The sequence below is a fragment of the Aplidium turbinatum genome, chromosome 14, assembly GCF_918807975.1.
Source record: "Aplidium turbinatum chromosome 14, kaAplTurb1.1, whole genome shotgun sequence".
Taxonomy (NCBI): Eukaryota; Metazoa; Chordata; class Ascidiacea; order Aplousobranchia; family Polyclinidae; genus Aplidium; species Aplidium turbinatum.
Genome location: NC_137485.1, coordinates 981,721 through 1,004,470, shown reverse-complemented (window position 1 = coordinate 1,004,470; position 22,750 = coordinate 981,721). Strand labels below are relative to the sequence as shown.

Below are 22,750 nucleotides of genomic sequence, written 5' to 3'. Positions count from 1 at the left end.
AAAACCAGCTTGTTCCCGGGGCAAGAGTGGGTCTATAATTGGTTCGACTCTAGTGTAGATAAGACGTTCGAAGATTTTAAAAGGGATACAGAGAAGAGATATAGGTCGATAGCTCTTCGGATCCTCTTGTGGCTTATGAGGCTTAGGGATCGCGACTACTTTGGCTCGTCTCCAAATTTTGGGGATTTTGAGTTGGCATAAGCAGGAAGACCACCAACAAGCTAAAACAAGCCAATTCTGCGGTATGTGCTACAAAGTTCTTTCAATCGTGATCTGCCTTCTACTTGCTGTGATAAGAGCTAACAACACCGTGAAAGAGGGAGTAGAAAATTATTGAAGCTTTATCCATCAAAGAATCAATACAAAACAAAATCTGTCATCATTGGAGTTATTGCGTAACAATTGACCTTTCATTGCTCTTCGCTTCTACTTCAGCCGGTGTACAAACCAGTTGGTGAGCAGCAGTTGCTGAAAAAAAAAATTCACATCGCAATTTTTTCTTGTTTTGACTGATCAGGCCATATCTTCCATTTCTTCGCGCTTCCTGAAGAAGTGTCCCAGAGAAAATGAACTGGAGAATCACTGCAAAAAATTTAAAAGAAAAATGAGAGACATTGATGCCAACGAACTAATATTGGAATTGAATTGCTTTATTTATGTCATCGAGAAAGAGGGAGGACTTGTCACCGCAAGCAATTTTTTAACGTAGCCTACATTATGCAAGAACAGCCTTCAGGAGATATATCCGAATCTTTGCATTTGCATCAGGATTCTTGACCACACCAGTTACTGTCACCAGCGTTGAAAGGACCTTCAGCAGAATGAATGATCAAGAATATCCTGCGTTCAACCATGACAGATGACAGGCTTTCTGCTCTTGACAAGATTGCCAGATCCCTGGACTATGACGCATTGATTAAATAATTTGCGCAGAACAAGGCTCGAAAGAAGCGCTTTTTGTAATTATGGAATACATGTACACACTGTCACTGTAGACCTATGTATACACAGTGGTGGGCGCAGCTAACGTAAAAGTTAGCTTTCAGCAAAGAAATCTGCGAATTTTCAATGAAATTACTTTCGCTAACAAGTCCGCTAAATTTCTAAGTATTAGCGAAAATGCCAATCCGCTAACCAAAGCGTTAGCTTCACTGATTAGCGGAACTGTGTTTACATAATATGAACCACGCATGTAGTGTAAAATAAATACCACATTCCAATTTCTGCTTTGTAAGGAGCCCCGGACTTATGTTCGGAGGGGGCTACGTTCTTTGTTGCTACGGCCCTGCCTAAGACACCCCTACTAGAAAGCGGGCGGAGTCTAACTTCTGACAAAACCTTCATCGGGAAATGGGAGGGGCAGAAATACATAGGCTAGTCAAGTGCACAGAAATTTTTACAGACTTCAGACATAACAGGGCAGGTGGCTCTAAGCGATAAGAACTATACAGTATCATCTGATCTTAAGGACGATGAGTGATAGGAGAAATTTCACACGAGGCATGAAAAAACATAGCAGGAGCAGGAGTAATGATGGGACAGAACATGAAAAAAGTACAGAAAATTTCAAAACATATGAAGGGCCTTAAAACACGTTGCAAGAGCATTAATAAGGCGACGGGAAAATAACACAGAAAAATGCAAAATCAGGTTTAGGAGCGAAAATGGATGGATCAAAATGAAAATGGATAGGATCCCCTCTGCACGGCACTAACGCTAAAAGCCAAAAGAAGGGCTATATTGATGTAAAGACATTTTCAAACAAATCTTGAGAAAGCATTTGCATGCAAAGCTACTCTTCATAAAATGGCTGATTTAGTTACGAGATCAACTTTTGTACCGCAGTGAAACAGTGTTTGTGTCTTTTCAACTTTGTAGAACAAGGTTGCCCAAAGTTTTGCAGCCACAGGCCGCATTTCGCCATTCGCGAGTCTTATCGGGCCTCGTTATATTTTTTACTCATTTTTCTTGACATTTGGCCTAAGCTAGAAGACTGTATAGTGTATATGTAAGTATATTGCAGGATAACCATTTGGTTATTATAGCCCATCAATACAATAGAAGCCTTGGTTTATTTCTTTTTGCAATTTTACATCGTTTAAACAATTTAAAATAATGTAACAACTACAAGTAATAATGTAGCAACTATAATTTAAAATAATGTAGCAACTAAAAAGTGATGAGAGCCATGTTTTTTGTGGTAGGCCTACCGCTTTCAGTCATATCCATAACCGCCAATTTCTGCATCGAATACACTGCATGCTCAACAAAGAAAAACTTTCGGTCCACTGTTTTGCAACGTGCGGTTCCTATTTTCAAAACACCTTTCCTTTCCAGAATGATTCCTCAAAACGTGTAAAAATACGGGAATTAAAAGCTGCAACCTGCGTTTCGCTGATTATAATCTAGTTTTGTTTGAAGCAAAATGCTCCGGAAAACACAATTTGGAACTGTAACAATATAAATGACGTAGTCCAGGGGTCGGCAACCTTTCGTATGCAGTATGCCAGTTTATGAATAATATCAAAATATCAACAACTCGCGTGCCAAACATTTTTGTATGTTTGGTTTTGTACTGGAAACTATCTGATGTTAAAATTAAACAGTAAAGTTGACTGAGTTAACAGACAAGAAACAAATTTGTTTTATTAACTTTATTGGAAAACATCGAATGCAGTCATGAGAGTCACTTTTTAATAAGATCCTTGTCCTTGCTTTTTCTTGCTTAGCTCTGTAGTATTAGGATTATATTTGGACACTTTAAGTAGAACACATGCTTCCGAATGATCTTCCGTAAGTCGGCTGCGATGTGGACTGAGAATAAAATTCATGTGCGAAAATATTTGTTCACACAAATAAGTGGAGCCAAATGCAGATAGCAAAGCTATTGAAATCTTCTCGGGACAGCTAAATTTCTCCGGCAAAGATTCCCAGCACGACGAAATGCTTGTTTCTTTGTTTTCAATCGTTTCCAGCGATTTCCACAATGCGACGTATTTTGATGTCCACAATATGGATGCTTTAAAATCGATCAGCTGCATCTGGAAGTCTTCGATGTCCAACCATTCAAATGCAGATAAGTTCAAGTCTTCGCTGCTCTCGGGCTTGATGAGAAATGAAAATACTGAACCAAAATGTTGAAAATCTTGAAATCTATTGCAAAATTGAGACGTTAGATCCCTCATGTACACATCAATTTCAACTATGTTGACTTGGTGATCCAATGAGAAAACCTGAGGTATTTAAAGTAGCGAAAAGTGCTGTAGATCCACTGCTGCAGATCGAATTGGAAATGTGTCCAACCATTCAGTTAGCGCTAGTGTTAGTGATGTAATAATAACGTTAGTGATGCAATGGTTGCACTTTCTTAAGGTGCTATAACGTGCGCGTCAAAATCATTTGGCGTGCCATGAAAAATCATCTCGCGTGCCATAAGTGGCACGCGTGCCAGGGCTTGCCGACCCCTGAAGCTCACTGGTACGTGCAACTCAAACTGACTAACAAATGACATCTGATTCTACGTTACAGAATGAGTAGTCTACAAACCTAAAGTCTAGCACGTAGGCTTGTCTGCGTTATTTTGACCTGTTTGGTCTTGAAAGCTAAAAAGGACCTTTATACTGTATTGGGCTACAAGTTTTAGAATTCTTGTCGCTTTAATTATAAAAAAATTCAAGAAAGTCCGTGAAATCTGTCCACAACAAACAGGTTTTCTTCATCATGAGCAATATTAGTCTTAAGTGGGTTATGAGCTCAGACGAGGCTGCAGATATTGTTCCTTGCGGGCCGCACTTTGGGCACCTATGTTGCAGGGTTTAAAAACTACATTTCAACCAAGAAATCGTCTTTTGTATTCAAATAAATTTAAGTGTTAGAAGCATACTTAGAAGCTTGCAATACCATGGAACACTCTGCGATTTTATTCCACTGATGAATAAATCTTTTTCGAAGATTAAAAAGCAAATAATTTATAATCAAATTTATTTTTTAGGATAACTTGATCCTCAGAGTAGCAGAAACTGTCAGGCAGTCATGAATTGGTATTTTGCGTCTATCCAACCTAAAAAGACATAACCACTAGCGTACACAGGGGAGGGGGGCCATTGGGCCATGGCCCCCCCCCCCCCCCCTTAAAAATGTTTTAGTAGTTAACGACGTAGATTAAGGCATTTAATATGTTTTGGATTGCACTGTCAGAGCAATTAACAATGTTGTTCTATAGACTAAGCTAATACGAAATACATGGCCCAATCCACCAACCCCACCCCAGGTATGCCAATGTAGCATAGTATTCTGTAAGCATGGGCGTCCGCAGGTTTTCGGCTAGGGGGGGTCAAGGTGGGTTCACTTTGCCCTTTCGGCCGGATGCAAAAAATTTTTGAAAATTTGACCATTACACCATGCAGACAATTTATCATTTTTATCAGTGTTTACATTTCTACGGATTTTTATCAAAATTATCCAGAGCAAAAATTATCAGAGTCATATAATCGTTTTAATGGATACTATTATCGTGCTCAAGTGAACCTTGCGTAAGGTATAATCTATACTTTTGGGGCAATAATGCACTTTATTTTGTCATAACTGTGTGGTTTCCGCAGCGACCGACTGCTTCTAGCTAGTAGTTCCAAGAAGAGATAGCAAAGGAAGGTAAGAACAGAAAAAAAGAAGCATTTCAAATACGCGATGGTATTTGGGAGTCTATAATCTTTAAAACCATACACAGAAAAAAGTTATGAGTTGTGATTATATCAACAGCAAATTTGAAAATTAGCGATTGTTCAAATAGCTTAGTTTCAATCTGCCAAGGACTGGTAGAAGTGTGGCAAGCTGTTAATGCAGTTTACCAGTAGCCTATATGTGGTGATTTGACATTTGCAGTGAGCCTAAAAAGATTTGAGCATTCTGCACTAATCCCCAAAATCAATTATTCTGATATCTACGAACCACAAATCACCATATACTTGTAACTGCGTTTGTCAAAAAACTACAGAAATTGAACAGCAAGCGTATACTGTATAGTAGGAATTTATTTTCCCATTTATGTTTGGTTTGTATTGGACCGACTTAGTAGTTCAGTGAATCCTCGCAGTTAAACTTCCAATGCTTAAAAACATAGTAAGGTGGGGCTCTGAACAGCATCGTGTACTTTCTTAGTTGCCTTTTTTTTTCTGGGTTTATTATTAAATGCACATTTACATGTACATAAAACGCTATATATCATCGCTAAGTATTCATCAATTTTGGAGCCTGTCACCCAAGCCCTTCAGGCAGTCCAACTGAACATGTTAGGTGTCAAGAACCACATTGACAAACTCGTATCAATGTTTTGTGATCATCGGCAAAATACAGAAACACTTTTTGCAGAAAACATTTATACAGCGGCATTGAAGTCAGCCGAAGAGATCGGTGTCACCATATCTGTCCCACGGCAATGTGTCCGTCAAGTATTCAGAGCAAATACTGGTGGCACCAGTGAGGAATACTATTGCCGCTCCATTTACGTTCCTTACATCGACTCTTTAATCCAGTCTCTGAAAAGCCGCTTCCCAGAGACGAACATGCCGGCATTCATGCTATACCGACTGCATCCAGCGCAGATGGAGAAAATTGACCGTTCAGACTACAAAGCCCTGGTCAAAACCATACACCAATTCTACAACTTTGACAATTTTCAGCAGGACACCATGTCGTGGTATGACATAACCATAAAAGGAAAATTTCCTCAGTCCGAAGACCAGGAAGAATTGGAATTTGTGGACTTGGTGAAAAATATGGAACTTTTTCCAGCTGTACGTCAAGCGATGATAACATTACTGACCCTCCCCGCCACTACTTGTACGGTAGAAAGATCATTCAGCACAATGAGGCGGGTCAAAACATGGCTCAGATCAACCATGTCTGACAACAGGCTATTCGGGCTGTGTATGATGAGTGTCCACAGAAGCCGAATAAACTCGGACAAAAATTCGTTCATCCAAAAAGTGGTTGAAAAATTCGGCAAAGACCCACGTCGACTTCACTTTTTATTCAAGAACTGATTTACTAAATTGGTGGCTGATTGTTCTTTTCTGTATGATTCAATGTTACGAACAGCTTCATTGAATTCATGCCTATTTTTGCATGTTCTCGCTTTTTTATTTTTCATCTAACAATTTTCCAGGGGGGGTCAGCTGACCCCATTTGCCCCTATGTGCGGACGCCCATGTCTGTAAGCCTATTATAATGAGAAAAAAATGGATAAAGTCTAAACTAAAACCATACTGGGATATCATGAAGACGTCTGGGATATCAATGGCCAGTGGCGTAGCCAGGGGGGTTTGGGGGTTACAACCCCCCCTTTGGCACGCGTGTGACATCACGATATTGAAAATCATGCCTTCAGTCTCTTTATGCTTGGGAAATGGGAATGATGCTTTCAGTCTAAAAAAAACTTGCCTAATTTTAAACAAAACTGCATTAAAAGAGCGAGTTTTGCCAATACCAAACATTCAAACATCTCAGCCAGGAATTAGCAACAAGAAAACATAGAGACTTAGCTTTATTTCCGAAAAATGCCGAAGAAAACATGATCTTATCCTTTTGCTATGCCACCAGACAGCACCATTTTACAGGAATATTCATACCCACATTTTTGTTGAAAATGCTCTCAGAATGCACCAAATTCAAAGTAATTTTTCAAAAATTTCTGGGGGAGCCCCCCCAGACCCCCGCCGCTAGGTGTCCTCTCAGGCAAAAACGCTGTCGGGCTTCGCCCGCCCTTGTCAAACCCCTCCCTTTACAAATTTATGGCTATACGCTACCGTCAATGGCCCCCCCCTTGACAAAATCCTGCGTACGCCACTGGACATAACCGTTGTTGTCAGACTTAAAGTAGGCTACCTATACCTGCCGTACGCCCACGCGCCTGTGCCTTCAAGTCGTGCTTGGGATTTTGTGGTAACGAATAAGTTTAAAAGTCTAATCAGAAAAAGGAATTCAATGAAATGAATTTTGAAGACATCAAAGAAATATTTGAAATATAACATAAACATGTGACGTCTGAGGAAATTGTTTTCCATGGAATGATTGAATGGATCAAACATGACGTCGATGCACGTAAGCAACACTTGACTGAAATTTTCAGTTCATTGAAACTGGAAAAATTATCCTTGATTTTTTGGAAGATGTTCTTGACTAAGAAGAATTGATCATAAATGCACAAAAATGAGTTTTCAATAGACAGTTTGAAATGCCGAATTCAACAATATACTGTAATCAAGCTGGGTACTGTGTTTAGGAACAGAAACTAGAAAAATGCTTCATTGCATTTTCTGGAAAGCAGGAAAGCAAGTATGACGTCATAAACAAGAAACAAGAAGCCTGCCAAACACATTTTTGATCACCGGATTGAATCAATTGTGAGTCATGAAAAAGAAGTTTACGTCATACGCGGAAGGAATACCAGTGCACTAGAATAATTAGACTTGGAGGAGCAGACTTCAGTTAGGAAGGAATTATAAGCTTCCTCAAATATAAGGAGAGTTCTGTTGTTTTCAATAATAGCAGAGGTAATTGGCAATTATTTAACTGCGTGTAAAACTCATACTCAGGTTTGTTGGGTTGTTTATTGTTGAACCATTTTGTGCTATAAGTTTGTCTCCATCATCTCACAAGGCTTTAAATTCATCCACAGCAATGGTGCACGCTCTATGATGATATACTAAAAAATTTAGACCAATATCTTTATTCTTGCTGCATATTCTTAAATCTATCAAAAGTATTTGGCATTGTTAACCACAACATAGTAACTTGATATGCAATTGATTGAGTTTTGCTTTCAGCAGCATGATCGTTGCTGACTTCACAATGTAAATACTAACGATCTGTTTTAGCGTGATGCTGCTAGTTCGCTGTGGTAATAACGAATTGCACTAGCTTTCGAAATACCGTTCCCTAGTCATGTGCTTTGACGAATGGTGTTGAAGTCAGTGAGTCGTTGTTTTATGCGGCTCTTTTGTTTGGCTTGAGGCTGCTGGCTGTTGAGTTTCTGTGTTGTTAGGCGTTATATCTGTGGAATCAGTTGATTAATAGATTAGGTGACGTAGTTCTTACCTTTCGGCACGGTTGTTAATTTTTTGGACTTCGTCTACTTATGAAAATGGCCTCTTTGAAGGGTAATTGTACCGTGTCGTTGTCTCTGGCAGTCCGGTACAATTACGCATCAAAGAGACCATTTTTGATTTCCAAATCTTCACCAAATCAGATTTTGGCATTACAGGAATGGCACTTGACTGGTTCTCTTCTTATCTTTATGACCGAACTCAATCTGTAGCAATTGAAAACTCAATGTCTTCTGCAACATTTCTTTCTTCTGGAGTTGCTCAGGGTCAGTGGCGTAGCTAGGAGATGTGCCGGAATGCGGCGCCCGGGGCGGATTCAGATTTTGCCGCCCCTTCAAGAAAAGGCATGTGAAAAGGAATTGCATTTTTTATCAGATTATAATCAAAATAAAAAATCGTAGTCTGAAAGTGCCGCCCCCCCTCCCCGCCCCCCTCTAGCTACGCCACTGCTCAGGGTTCTGTTCTCGGCCCTGTCTTGTTTTGCCTCTACATAAAACCTATGTTTGACATCATACAGCGACATGGTCTTTCATACCACTCATATGCTGAGGATGTACAATTCTATTTGCATGTTACTGATGAAGATTCATTATGTTGCATTAAATCAAAGTTCCAAAAATATATGGTTGATATTTCAATTTGGATGTCTTATAATATGTTGAAACTGAATCAACAAAAATGTGAGTTTATTGTATTCTCTCCAAAACGGTGTATTTCAAATCTTAACGACATGAACCTTAATCCTTATCCTGAGTAATATCAATCTTTCTTCTTCTAACTCAATTAAATTGCTTGGTGTAACATTAAATCAACATTTGTGTTTAGAAAACTTTGTCAGTTCCACTGTTAAATCTTGCTTTTTTCATCTTAGAAATATTGGTTCCATCAGACAGTTTATAAATGTCGATGCTTGTAAAACTTTAACTCATGCACTTGTGACATCCAGGCTTGATTATTTGTTTGTTTGTTTGTCATATCTTTATCCTACATTGCGGGAAAGCGGACTTGAGCGCTATGCATCGGTGTACGCCTTCCGACGTACACCTGACCCACGCTGCAGCCGATGGCTATGTCTGTTTTCGGTTGTCTAATCTACTTATGACTTAAATTTGGTACTACCCATTACTCGAAATCGATCACTGGGTAGAGGCAATTATCGTAAAGTTTCTTGCCCAGAGAAACAACAGCAAGTGCGGGTGGCTGGAGTCGAACATGCAGGCTCTCGACTGCGAGCCCAACGCGCTAACCACTCGGCCACTGCTGCCGATTCATTGTTAAATAACATTCCAAATTGTACTATTTTGCGTCTTCAAAGAGTTCAGAATGCTGCCGCTCGGCTAATTATTTAACAAGCAAACATGAGCATATCACTCCTATGCTAAAATCCCTGCATCGGCTTCCAGTATTGTATCGTATTCGCTTCAAAACATGTCTATTGGTTTATAAAGTTTTCCATGGTTTTGCCCCGAACTATCTGGATACTTTGCTTGTTCTAGCTGGGGGGCGAGGGCTGACACTTTGCGAATAGCAGCCTTAGCCCTTGTCTACTCTTCAGCAGAGTACTGTGCACCTGTCTGGTGCCGCAGTGCTCACTGCCACAACATCGACACTGCCATAAACAGCGCCCTGCGCACAGTGACCGGATGCCTGCGTCCCACACCATTGGACAATCTCCCCATTCTCGCTGGCATCCAACCTGCTGAGCTTCGTCGCGAAGAAGCCACTCTGTCCCTCGGTCGACGGGCACTGGAGCCTAATCATCTTCTCCACCACAAGATCTCTGCCTTCCCAAACGGGCACCCCCGCCGACTGAAATCAAGACACCCATTCGTGCCAGCCGCTCGGCTTCTGATCAACGAAGCTGATAAACAAGACATCTCTGCGGCTACTTGGGCGGACCATAAATGGCATTCTGAATGGAGGTCAAGCACCACCAGACTCCATTCATTCATCTCCGACGCCGACACACGCCCCATCGGCCTGACACTACAGAGACATGTATGGGTGTGCCTCAACCGTCTCCGTACGGGCGTCGGGCTTTTCCGCTCAACCATGCACCAATGGGGAATGGCTTCTTCCTCCTCCTGTGAATGTGGTGCCGAGGAACAGACCGCAGACCACATCATCAATGACTGTACCATCTTCAAGCCACCTAACGGAGTGGAAGGTCTGCGCGTCATGGATGATAAAACTAAAGACTGGCTGCTCTCTAGCAGCCTTCCAGTGTAGTCCGGGAACATCGTGAATCTGGGGTGGTAAAAGGATAGACCCTCGGCCCCAGAAGCTCAGACGACGACGACGACTTTGCTTGTTCATTATAAACCGGCCAGAACTTTGCGTTCTCAACATCAATTGCTCTTGTGCAACCCTTCATGTAAGACACAATATGGAAATCGTACCTTCCTAGTTGTTGCTGCCAGTTGCTGGAACTGTTTGCCTATTTATGTGAAAGAAGCTGAAAATTTAAATGAATTCAAAGTTCGCTTGAAAACGTTCTATTTCAATGAACATTATGACTGAAAGTACCGTATTAATTATCACCATTGTAATATACAGCGTCCAGGAGCGTAGTTTGCAGTGTGGATGTGGCGCTATTTAAATGTTACTATTATTAAGTTACATGTTTAAATCTCGCTGAAAAAGTGAACACCTAACCAAAGTGTTCACGGTAAGCCACTGCTTGTTTTACATTACCTTAACAGAAGGTTACTCAATTGTTACACAACAATAAAATTAGCTTTATATTTGTAAAGAAAGGTGAGGACTAAGGCGTTTTAATCGTGGAAAAATTAGAAGTTGCTTTATGGTCAAAATGATCGTTGTCAGTAATTTAAGGTGAATCGCGTAATAAAAATTTACAAGCCAAAGATTGACCAAGACTTAGGAAATGTCAGAAAATTTCAATGCTTCAACAGTTACCTAAGCAGATATAAGTGATTAAAAATCGAAACGGTCAAAATGACCGTTCTGGCTGTATTTATTGTTAAATGTTAACTAGTTGGGTTTGACTAGTTGTTTAACCCTTTGGAGGTTGGGGGGGGGGGCTGTCAATTCAACTTTTTGTATCAAAAGTTGTATCTCTAAAACCACTGAGGCTGCGACTATGAGATTTCTTGACTTTTCTTAACTTTCATTCACCTCTATTGAGCTGAAATTTTGAACGAATAAAGGTTATAAATTGAGAGATATAAGGCATTTCTCAGCACATCCTCTGAAATATTTCATACTCTATTGTTCAAAAATTTTCCACCAGCTCGATAGAAGTAATCAATTTGGCCTCGTTAAACAAATGATTTAAATTAAGATTACGTAAAAAAAATTTAATCACAACATTGTAATACATGTTCTTCATTACTCTACCAAAAAATACCAAATAATCCAAACGTCATAAGTCACCTCAACATTTCTACGTATATGAGCAGTTCTATAATTCACATAGTTTTAATTTTCGGATATGCTCAGCATGAATAATTTTACAAAGTAAATCCCAAATTTTAAAACCGTGCCCTAAAAAATAACAGAGATATCACTTTTAAAGCATAAGAAGAATCGACAGCTCCCCCCCAAACTGAGCAAGACTCCAGGAGCCCAACCTTCTAAGGGCTAACCAGTTTCATCAATTATGAATGTTTAAAAAATAAATTTTGCTTGAATAAAAATTGCTAAGCATGCAAAGTAAACTTAAAATCTGATTTAAAACCCTGTATGCAGTGTGTGTCCATGACCAATTGGATATTTGTATGTTTGCAGCATATAGACCTACGGTAATTGATTGAAATTATAATGAAGTCTAAAAACTATAAAAGTAATCACGCTATAGAAATCATGTCTATGCTGAACAATGACAGAATCAAGATGAAAAACTATTGTGATGTCACTTTAACAGCTGGATATCATGACTTTGCTGGACACAGATGTATCCTTGGAGTGTTCTCAACACTTTTATCAAAAATGTTTTCAGTGGAAATGAAGGAAAAGTATGAAGGAAAAGGAAATGTCCAAGGAGTGAATGAAGAAACACTTGAAGCTGTTTTAAACTTCATTTACACTTGTGACATCACAATCACAAGTGAGAACGTGTTTGAGTTAATAGAAGCAGCAAATTACATGGGGATTCCACACTTAATGAAATTCTGTCAGGAGTTTTTACTTGAGGAAATTGATGTAACAAACTGTCTACAAATTCGAGCATATGCAAAGCTGTATATTCTTCATAAAGTTGTTGAAGAAGCAGATTTTATGATTGCAAACAACTTTGAAAGTCTAATCAGGGAAGAAGCGTTTTACGAACTCAAATTTGAAGGCGTCAAAGAAATACTTGAAATGAAATATAAATACGTGACATCTGAGGAAATTGTTTTTCATGGAATGATGGAATGGATCAAACATGACGTCAATGCACGTAAGCAACACTTGAATGAACTTTTTAGTTTATTGAAACTTGAAAATTCATCCTGGGATTTCTTGCAAGATGTTGTCAGCCAAGAAGAATTGATTATGAATTGTCTTGAATGCATCAAAATGTGTTTTCAATCAACACTTTTTGGGCGGACCATAAATGGGCGGACCACACTATGGGCGGACCATAAATATGGGCGGACCACACACTATGGGCGGACCATACTATGGGCGGACCACACACTATGGGCGGACCATAAATGGAATTCTGAATGGAGGTCAAGCACCACCAGACTCCATTCATTCATCCCCGACGCCGACACACGCCCAATCGGCCTGACACTACAGAGACAGGCGTGGGTGCGCCTCAACCGTCTCCGTACGGGCGTCGGGCTTTTCCGCTCAACCATGCACCAATGGGGAATGGCTTCTTCCTCCTCCTGTGAATGTGGTGCCGAGGAACAGACCGCAGACCACATCATCAATGACTGTACCATCTTCAAGCCACCTAACGGAGTGGAAGGTCTGCGCGTCATGGATGATGAAACTAAAGACTGGCTGCTCTCTAGCAGCCTTCCAGTGTAGTCCGGGAACATCGTGAATCTGGGGTGGTAAAAGGATAGACCCTCGGCCCCAGAAGCTCAGACGACGACGACGACGACGACGACGAATCAACACTTTTCCAATTTATTGCTCAACAAAATAATGTGGCTATTGCTGAACGACAGAAAGCAGAAAAATGCTTTATCGCATTTGTTGGAGTGAAAGTGTGGAAATATGACGTCATAAGGAAAGCAAAGAGTACATTACCAAACACATTGTTTGATCACAACAGTGGATCAGTTGTTACTCATAAAAGAAAAGTTTACGTCATAAGTGGAGATTATACCAACGTAGTGGAAAGATTGGACTTGGACGACCAGGCGTCAGGTTGGAAAAAATTAGCTGCTACAAATGTAAGGAGAGGAGTTGGTGCTTCTGTTGTTTTCGATGGTCGCATTTACAATTGTAGTGGACTAAAGGGATGGAGTGATCTACGATTTGGAGAATGTTATTACATTGCTGCGAACAAATGGAATAGGATTGATGACATGAATGAAGAACGTTCCTATTTCGCTTTGGTTTCTACCAGCGGAGGAATATATGCAATTGGTGGTGCTGGCAGACGTGGTTGCTCAAACTCAGTTGAACATTACGATCCTCGCCAAGGTGGTTGGAATATTGTTCCTTCAATGAAAGTTCCAAAGTACGGTCTTGCAGGTGTTGCTCTCAATGATCAAATATACGCAATAGGAGGATACAACTATCGAAAATTCAAATCAGTCGAACGGTTTGATCCATGGAACCGAACTTGGTGCAATGTTGCAGAGATGAATTATGCAAGATCCTATCATGGAGCTTGTGTTTTACATGGGAAAATATACGTCGCTGGAGGAGGATCAGATGCTGTGGAGGTTTATGATCCAGAGAGGAATGTTTGGGAAATTGTTGCATATATCCCAGAATTCAAATATGTTCGTTTTGTTGTTCATTAGTTAGTTTTAGTTTGTCATGATTCATTCTTTATTATTTTCTTTGTTGAAATGAACCATTGGCATACGAAGCCGAGCAACGTGATCAAGTTTATTATTCAAGTTTATTACATTTACATAAACATAAAACTACGCAACAAATTAAGTATCGAACGTTTTCGACATCACAAGATGTCCTCTTCAGGAATAACATATATACAATTTTACTACATCTGAATAAAATACAATGGTTATTATATAATTCCATACAGAAAAGTGCTATTAAAGATCACATTTTCTCGTGTACAGAATGTAAAAACAACGTTTCCATCAAACAATTTGAGATCATGTCTAGAGGCAGGTCTGAGTATCAAACTAAAATCTTAGAAGCCTTGTGCATGAAACGTAACAATCCCCCTTTGAACAGACAATTGTATGCTTGCGGCTCATCTTTCTTGCTCTCTGTATTTTAAAATTAGTTTATTTTTCGCACTTTGCCTTTCTACCACATCATGTGATCTGTTCAACACCTTTTGATGCAGTTACCTTTGATTCTCGTGGAGCCTATATCGTTGAGTTTGAGCTAGTCAGAAGTACTGTGCAGTTTTTGTTTTTTTTCCTGTTTATAGTTATAATAACCATTGTATTTTATTCAGATGTAGTAAAATTGTATATATGTTATTCCTGAAGAGGACATCTTGTGATGTCGAAAACGTTCGATACTTAATTTGTTGCGTAGTTTTATGTTTATGTAAATGTAATAAACTTGAATAATAAACTTGATCACGTTGCTCGGCTTCGTATGTCTATGGTTCAACAAGACAAACTCTCTACCGAAGCTCTATTTGTTGAGTTGTTTTGATCAGTGTTTGATAGTTTTGTGGTAACGCATGTTTCCATCTCATTTATCTCAAATTGGTAAAACTTGAAGAGGCTACAACTTTTGCATGTGTTTCAAAGTTATCTTTTATTTCAAAAGCACTGTCAGAAAAGCTCAGAAATATCTTTTTTGTTTAAAACACCAAGATGCACTAATCTATAGGAGTAATCTATACCTACCAAAAAAGATGTTAAAATATGATTTTTTAAATTTTGATTTTTTTGCTAATGGATCATAATTTTGTACAAGTTATAACTTTCAAGCAAATTTGGTCACGCTTGAGTGATTTACCAGATACTTTTCCAAGTCTACGTTTATGTAACCACTCATCCCATAACCGATTATCAAAAATGGATATATTGGGAATTTTTCGAGTGAGACATCATATAAAAGCAAGGATTGTATGAAAGGTTGTAAAATACTCTTTTCAATAGTAAAAATAAATTTCAATATTTTCAATTTCAAATAAATTTTCAATAGTAAGAATTATATTAAAATTTCGCATTCTGAGACAGGGCCGGATTTAGCTGATGGGGGGCCCGGGGCGCAAGTTTTCAAAAGGTACCATTAAAAAACCTCCTTCGAACTTTGTTTGGTAATTACGGAAGAAAAAAGAGCATAGCAGCGGAGGGAATCAAACCCACATTAATGCAATGACTACCACCGCCCTAACCCTCTGCGCCAAGTCAGGCAGTGGCAAACCGATGAGTTAATTTCGCTATTATACGCCTTTTTCTTTTGTTGCTCAAAGGGGATTTTTTAATGGTACCTTTTGGAAAGTTGCGCCCTGGGCACTTTTAGATCGGGAGGCCCCGTGCAAAAAAGTTGTTCACTCCGACGGCGCGAAAAACCACCTCTGCGTCTACAGTACCATTAATCCAGCACTGCACAGCATTTTGCAGAAACTTCAAAGGCTGAAAGAAGAAAAAAAAAACACAAAATTACACTTTTTTCACGTCGGGGGCCCTTCAAAAGGGGGGCCCGGGGCACCTGCACACTTTGCCCTCCCTAAATCCGGGCCTGTTCTGAGCATGAGAGTAGTTTTAGCCTAAATCAATAGCAAAACTCTGTCAAAAGATGCGGTAACAGAGGTTGAAATGTTTATTTAAAATAGTTCGGAGAGGGGAGCAATTTGCCTTCCTCCTGACTTTTATCTATATATATATATATAGTATCCTCCTGAATTATATAAAATAAATAACTAATCTACACAATGAATTGAAAAACAAAATGCATTTATTTATTTTCAATGTAGATGTAAAATCAGTTATTTTTCGTTACTTGAAAAGAGCTAACTTGAGTATGGCCGAAAACGTTCGTAGTTTATAGTTCACTTTAATATATTATGTTAAATGTCGTGTGGTTGCTTGGTTTTATCTGTCTGTGGTTGAAGAAAGTCACCTCTTTACCAAAATTGTATTAAGAAGATAAATCAGTGACATAATAAAAGCAGCCAACTAGGCCTACTTGGGTACTCGGTAGTTAAAACAAATTCTGTTTAAGAGTTTTTACTTTTTTTGTGAAGTTCAAATTGCTTTGATTGTACTGTACTTTAATCATTAATTGCATTTTTTTTCTTTTTGTAGTTGGCTAAATCTAAAAATTTCTCATTCCTTGCACTGAGTGGCAACAATCTTTTAAAATAGATTATGTCCCTCGTTAAATAACAATCCTTTAATTCAAAGACTTTTTATGTCGTGCAACTTCATGCACGGTTGCACTTAGGTGGTATGGTGTTAGTTAGGCCAATGCTTTGCTGACCAGCAGTCCACAACGATAATGCAAGACTGACCAGAGGTGTACAATCGTTTGGCTTGACGATCAGCACTGATTGATTTCAAGAAGTTATTAGGTGACGATTGTAACTTGTGACATTAAGTTGATTTGATGTACAAGTACTTGGTTTTACTGGAAACATTGATAATCTTAAAGAAGCGTGAGATCCAGGTCACGAAATGTTTCATCATTTATTGAATGTTTGTATATTTGCGTTACGACTTTCAGCCCGAACGTCGCGATTCGTACGCCGCTCAGGACGCATGACGCATTTACTTCTTACCAGAATGATGCTCCTTTTTTGTTGATTCACTGCTTGTTACCAATTGCGTTAACAAGGGGTTTAGGGGGAACTGTTGAAGTCGGGGGAACTGTTGAAGTTTCTTTGGATGTGGTGTGTCTTTCTTACAAGTGTCGTGATTTGAGCACAAAGATCTCATTTGCACTTGGCCTAAAATTATTCGGCTTCTTCAGTGTCTTATCCAAATATTAATTTGCTTGTTATTGAATTTTATTAAATATTATTGTCTATTTCAATAAAAAATACCAAAGAAAAATACTGAAGAATCTAACACAATGCATAAAAATTTTCGTGCTACTGAATTCTAAAACTTTTGCAAAACTTTGTTACATAGTGTTGTTGGGTATTGGTGAGGCCGCAGCCTTTTTAACGGCGGATGCTTTATCAACTAATTATACAAGTTTCTGAACCTCACTGATTTCATTCACTTATTATGTTTAATTGTTTGGTTGCATCCTAAATGAAGGATCCTTGTACAACTTTTCATCCTCAATACATCGAGGAACCAGAGTTAAGGTTGAGAGACATCACTTGGACATTAATATTATGCAAATATTTTTATCACATTGCTTTATGTAGTTTTTTTCATATATATTGCTTTTGTATGCAGATTTATTGCTTTCTTTCTTACTAAATGTTAATGAGGACATAGCTTTGTGGAGTTATAAGCAAATCAACTTTACAATCTTTTCAACAAAAAGCATCCTCAACTTATCTCTTGCACTTGTGACATCATAATAACAAGTGAGAATGTGTACAACTTAATAGAAGCAGCAAATGACTTGGCGAATCCTCACTTGAAAGAATTTTTACTTGAGAAATTTGATGCAAAAACTGTCTACATATTCGTTCATACTCAAAGTTGTATAATCTTGACAAAGTTGTAGAAAAACGGATTTTTTCATGGCAAACAACTTTGAAAGTCTAATCAAGGAAAAAGAGTTTTACAAACTTAAATTTGATGACATCAAAGAAATATTTGAAGTGAAAGATAAACAGGTGACGTCCGAGGAAATTGTTTTCCATGGAATGATGGAATGGATCAAACATGACGTCAATGCACGTCAGCAACACTTGATTGAGCTTTTCAGTTTATTGAAACTTGAAAATTTATCTGGAGATTTCTTGCGTGATGTTGTCAGCCAAGAAGAATTGATCATGAATTGTCTCGAATGCATCAAAATGTGTTTTCAATCAATTCTTTCCCGAATTCGAGCTCAACAAAGCAATCATGCCATTGTTGAACAACATAAAGCAAAAAACTATTCCTTTGCATTTGATGGGGATCAAGTATGGAAATATGACGTCACAGAGAAAGAAACAAGTAAACTGCCAAACACTTTGTTTGATCACAGCAGAGGATTAGGGGTGCATCACAAAGGAAATGTTTACCTCATAAGTGGAAGGTACACCAACGCCATGGAAAGATTAGACTTTAACAAACAGGCGTCAAGTTGGAAGAAATTAACTTCTGCAAAGAGAAAGAGAGAAGATGGTGCATCTGTTGTTTTCGATGATTGCATTTACACTTGTGGTGGATTGGATGGAAGGGGTATTCTACAATCTGGAGAATGTTATAACATCGACGAGAACAGATGGAAAAGTATTGATGACATGAATGAAGAACGTTATAACTTTGCATTGGTTTCTACCAGCGGAGGAATATATGCAATTGGTGGTTGCGGCTATGGTAGTTACTTAAACTCAGTTGAACATTACGATCCTCGCCAAGGTGGTTGGAATATTGTTCCTTCAATGAAAGTTGCAAGGTTTGGTCTAGCAGGTGTTGTCCTCAATGATCGAATATACGCAATAGGAGGGTTCAACTACAATAATGAAAAACTCAAATCAGTCGAACGGTTTGATCCACGGAACCAAACTTGGTGCAATGTTGCAGAGATGAATAATGCAAGATGGCGTCATGGAGCTTGTGTTTTAAATGGGAAAATATACGTCGCTGGAGGAGGATCAAATGTTGTGGAGGTTTATGATCCAGAGAGGAATGTTTGGGAAATCGAAGCTAGTGTTCGTGAATTTAACAACTTTCGATTTGTTGTTGTTTAGTTTGTTATTGTTTATTTGTGGACTTTGATAATTGTGCACTGAAAAAAAGAAACAACAGAGAGGATAAATTTATGAACAGGCTTCATATCTGGTGGATGTTCACCAATTTGAAATTATTGTTGAAATTTAGTTTGTTGAATTGTGTTACTTAACCTTTGAAATTAAGGTTTTTAAATTGGTTTCATCAACTCTTGATTAGTGACGTGCAGGCCGACATGTTTACAAGACAAACGCATTTGCCTTTCCGTTGCAACTGGTAATCCTGTCATGCAAATATTCTGCGTTTGTTTTGTCTTGAAGTCCTCTAGTTCTTTGGCAACTGACAGCCTTGCTTTTTGCAAGTTTTCAACGTAATATTATTATTTTACAACGTAAGGCTCGTGCACTGCGAACATCTGCAGCATCTTATGGATCCGATCCAATGGAAGAGATTCAAGATTCTTCAGCATTCCTTGGACATAGTTCCAGAACACCTGAGGAAAGGCACTTTTTACCACTGGTGGAATCTGCAGTGTAGCAAAGTATGTTATTCAATCTCATTTGCTGCTTTTATCCTATCGTACTCGTCCCAACAGTTCCGTCACTTGAGCGTCTGTATTTGTGCACGAAGAAGGCGCAAGCTTGTAGCATCCTACACAAGCTATTTCAACGTGCAAGCTTTAAATTTGTCTACATGCGGAATTGCTGAGCTTAATCGCTAGAAGTCTATAAGTTGTTACTTTGAATACGGTAGTCCTTTTTTCGTGTATTTTTTTTAGATCAAGTAATTTTAAGCTGTCTTTGTGCTGCCGATACTATGTTTGATTAGGTTTTGTGACTTGTGATATGAAAATCAGAAGAGCGTTTGTCAGCGCTAGTAGGCTAACATCAAAAGATTATTAGTTTTTTAGTGAAATCAGGAGTTTTGAAGTCATTCAAGATCTATATTGCTTACATTTTCGCAACTTGTTGGTCTGAAACTATCGTTTTAAATATATATAAAGATGACGTAAACATACATACAAAGTGCTCGAAATATGTTTAAAAATTTACATTCCATTTGCATTGTGTTGATTTTTGCTTGAAATTTGATGCCTTTTGATAACTCTGATGCTACTATTCTTGCAGCCTACTTCCATTGGCCCTGTAAGTTACCGCGTCATATAACAGCAGGTACAGTAAAAAAAAACAAATTCTTTTGACTTTAGATGAAGCATTTTTCAAATGTCTTTAACAATTTCTTTTGTCCATGCAAGCTTTCAGAATTAATGTTGGTTGATAAATTCACTTTGGAATGACGTCGAATTGTCTTATTTCTAATAGGCTACAAGAGCATTGTTTCTTTAGGGGGATATTATAATTTAGTTCCTGATATTCGATTTTGTTTTGGGTGCTATGTTACGAGCAAGGACCTTTCAGTCTGATTTAAATAAATTATAATATCTTAGCAATGCATGTGTTGATATAACGGTTTTAAAATATGTCACAATAGCTATATTTATGTCTTAACCAAAAGTAAGTCATTTCACCAATAGTGAACAAGCAAACAATACCATAAACAACATTGAAAGCAAGAATATATTCAGGAAATTATTTGTCTTGCCTTACAACTGTAACTAATCGTGCTGTCAAGATAATTTTATTGAATTTAAAGATAATTAATTTATTTTTGCGACCGTAGCCTACCATATTTTAAACTGATTAGTTGATTACCCTGTTTTGGTACCATACACGTAACGTCCTCATTTTGTCGCTTCTGCCTTTTTTTAGACCTCTGCTATGTTTGGCATATATTGTTTTTCGTTGTGATGGTCACAAATAAAAACAAACTGTACTGAACTGAAATTTATAATCTTATTTCCTCGTTGAAAACATATAAATAACCCTTAAAAATGTTGCAATTACGTGTTTACTTATTGTGGTATGAGAAGCTCAAATTAACTTTACTTTTTTTACTATTGAAAAGAGTATTTTAAAACCTTTTATACAATCCCTGCTTTTATATGATATCTTACTCGAAAAATTTCCATTATAGCCATTTTTGATAATCGGTTAAAGTTGCGTCACGGATGACTGGAATGAGTGGTTACATAAATGTAGACTTAGAAAAGTATTTAGTAAATCACTCAAGCGTGACCAAAGTTACTTGAAAGTTGTGAACAAAATGATGATGTATTTGCAACAGGTTGATCAATGCCCATACATAACAGTTGAAAACTCTGTTGTAATAATTTTACAACGTATTTCGATTTTTTTTTTAATTTTATGCTTGAGTGACCACAGAAATTCTCCACTTCAAAGAACCATAACTTAAAAAGTACTGTGCAGTTTTTGTTTTTTCCTGTTTATAGCTATAATAACCATTGTATTTTATTCAGATGTAGTAAAATTGTATATATGTTATTCCTGAAGAGGACATCGTGTGATGTCGAAAACGTTCGATATTTAATTGTTGCGTAGTTTTGTGTTTTTTGTAAATATAATAATCTTTAATATGTTAAATCTGTTAAATTTGCTCGGCTTCGTATGCCTATGGTTCAACAAGACAAACTCTCTACCGAAGCTTTATTTCACAAAGAATAATCCTCCTACTTAATATTAATGAGGATATAGCTTTGTGACGTCACAAGAAAAACGACTGGAAAATAAATAAACTAATCTAATAACTAAAATATAATAAATAACTAAAATAAATAACACAATGAATTGAAAAACAAAATGCATTTATTCGTTTTCAATGTAGATGTAAAATCAGTTATTTTTCGTTAGGTGAGAAGGGCTAACATGAGTATGGCCGAAAACGTTCGTAGTTTATAGTTTATGTTCACTTTAATGTATTATGTTAAATGCCGTGTGGTTGCTTGGTTTTATCTGTCTGTGGTTGAAGAAAGTCACCTCTTTACCAAAATTGTATTAAAAAGACAAATCAGTGACAAAATAAAAGCAGCCAACTAGGCGTACTTGGGAACTCGGTAGTTAAAACAAATTCTGTTTAAGAGTTTTTACTTTTTTTGTGAAGCGTGGCAAAATCTTTTAAAATCGATTATGTCCCTCGTTAATAATAATAATAATAATAACAATATTTATATAGCGCCACATCCACAGTCAAAGTATGCTCCTGGGCGCTGTAAGACTTTTTATGTTGTGCAGCTTCACGCACGGTTGCACTCAAGTGATATGGTATTACTTAGGCCAATGCTTTGCTGACCAGCAGTCCACAACGATAATGCACGACTGACCAGAGGTGTACAATCGATTGGTTTGACGGTCAGCACTGATTGATTTCAAAAAGTTATTAGGTGACGATTGTAACTTGTGACACTAAGTTGATTTAATGTACAAGTATTTGGTTTGACTGGCAACATTGATAATCTTAAAGAAGCGTGAGATCCAGGTCACGAAACGTTTCATCATTTATTGAATGTTTGTATATTTGCGTTACGACTTTTAGCCCTTAGTTCGCGATTCGTACGCCGCGGTTATAGGCAAACTGTTCGTAAGCAATTGTTTGTAAAGCAATTGTTCGTAAGCAATTGTTCGTAAAACAATTGTTCGTAAACTGTTTTTCGTAAAATGAAATCCGTAAAACAATTCTTCGTAAAGCATTTCTTCGTATACATCAAATTTTAACTGCATGCACGAAAAAATGCTTTAAGAAGAATTGTTTTACGAAGAATTAATTTTGCGAAGAATTGTTTTACGAACAATTGCTTACGAACAATTTGTCGGACACCGTACG

General features: G+C 38.0%; 1 protein-coding gene across 1 annotated transcript; it reads left to right on the top strand.

The window, feature by feature from the left end:
- Positions 1 to 17,871: 17,871 nt before the first annotated feature.
- LOC145783578 (kelch-like protein 24) lies at positions 17,872 to 21,593 on the top strand. The gene has a single exon (XM_082595475.1). The coding sequence runs from the start codon at positions 17,872 to 17,874 to the stop codon at positions 19,030 to 19,032; it is 1,161 nt and encodes a 386-aa protein (XP_082451601.1). The 3' UTR covers positions 19,033 to 21,593.
- Positions 21,594 to 22,750: the final 1,157 nt, after the last annotated feature.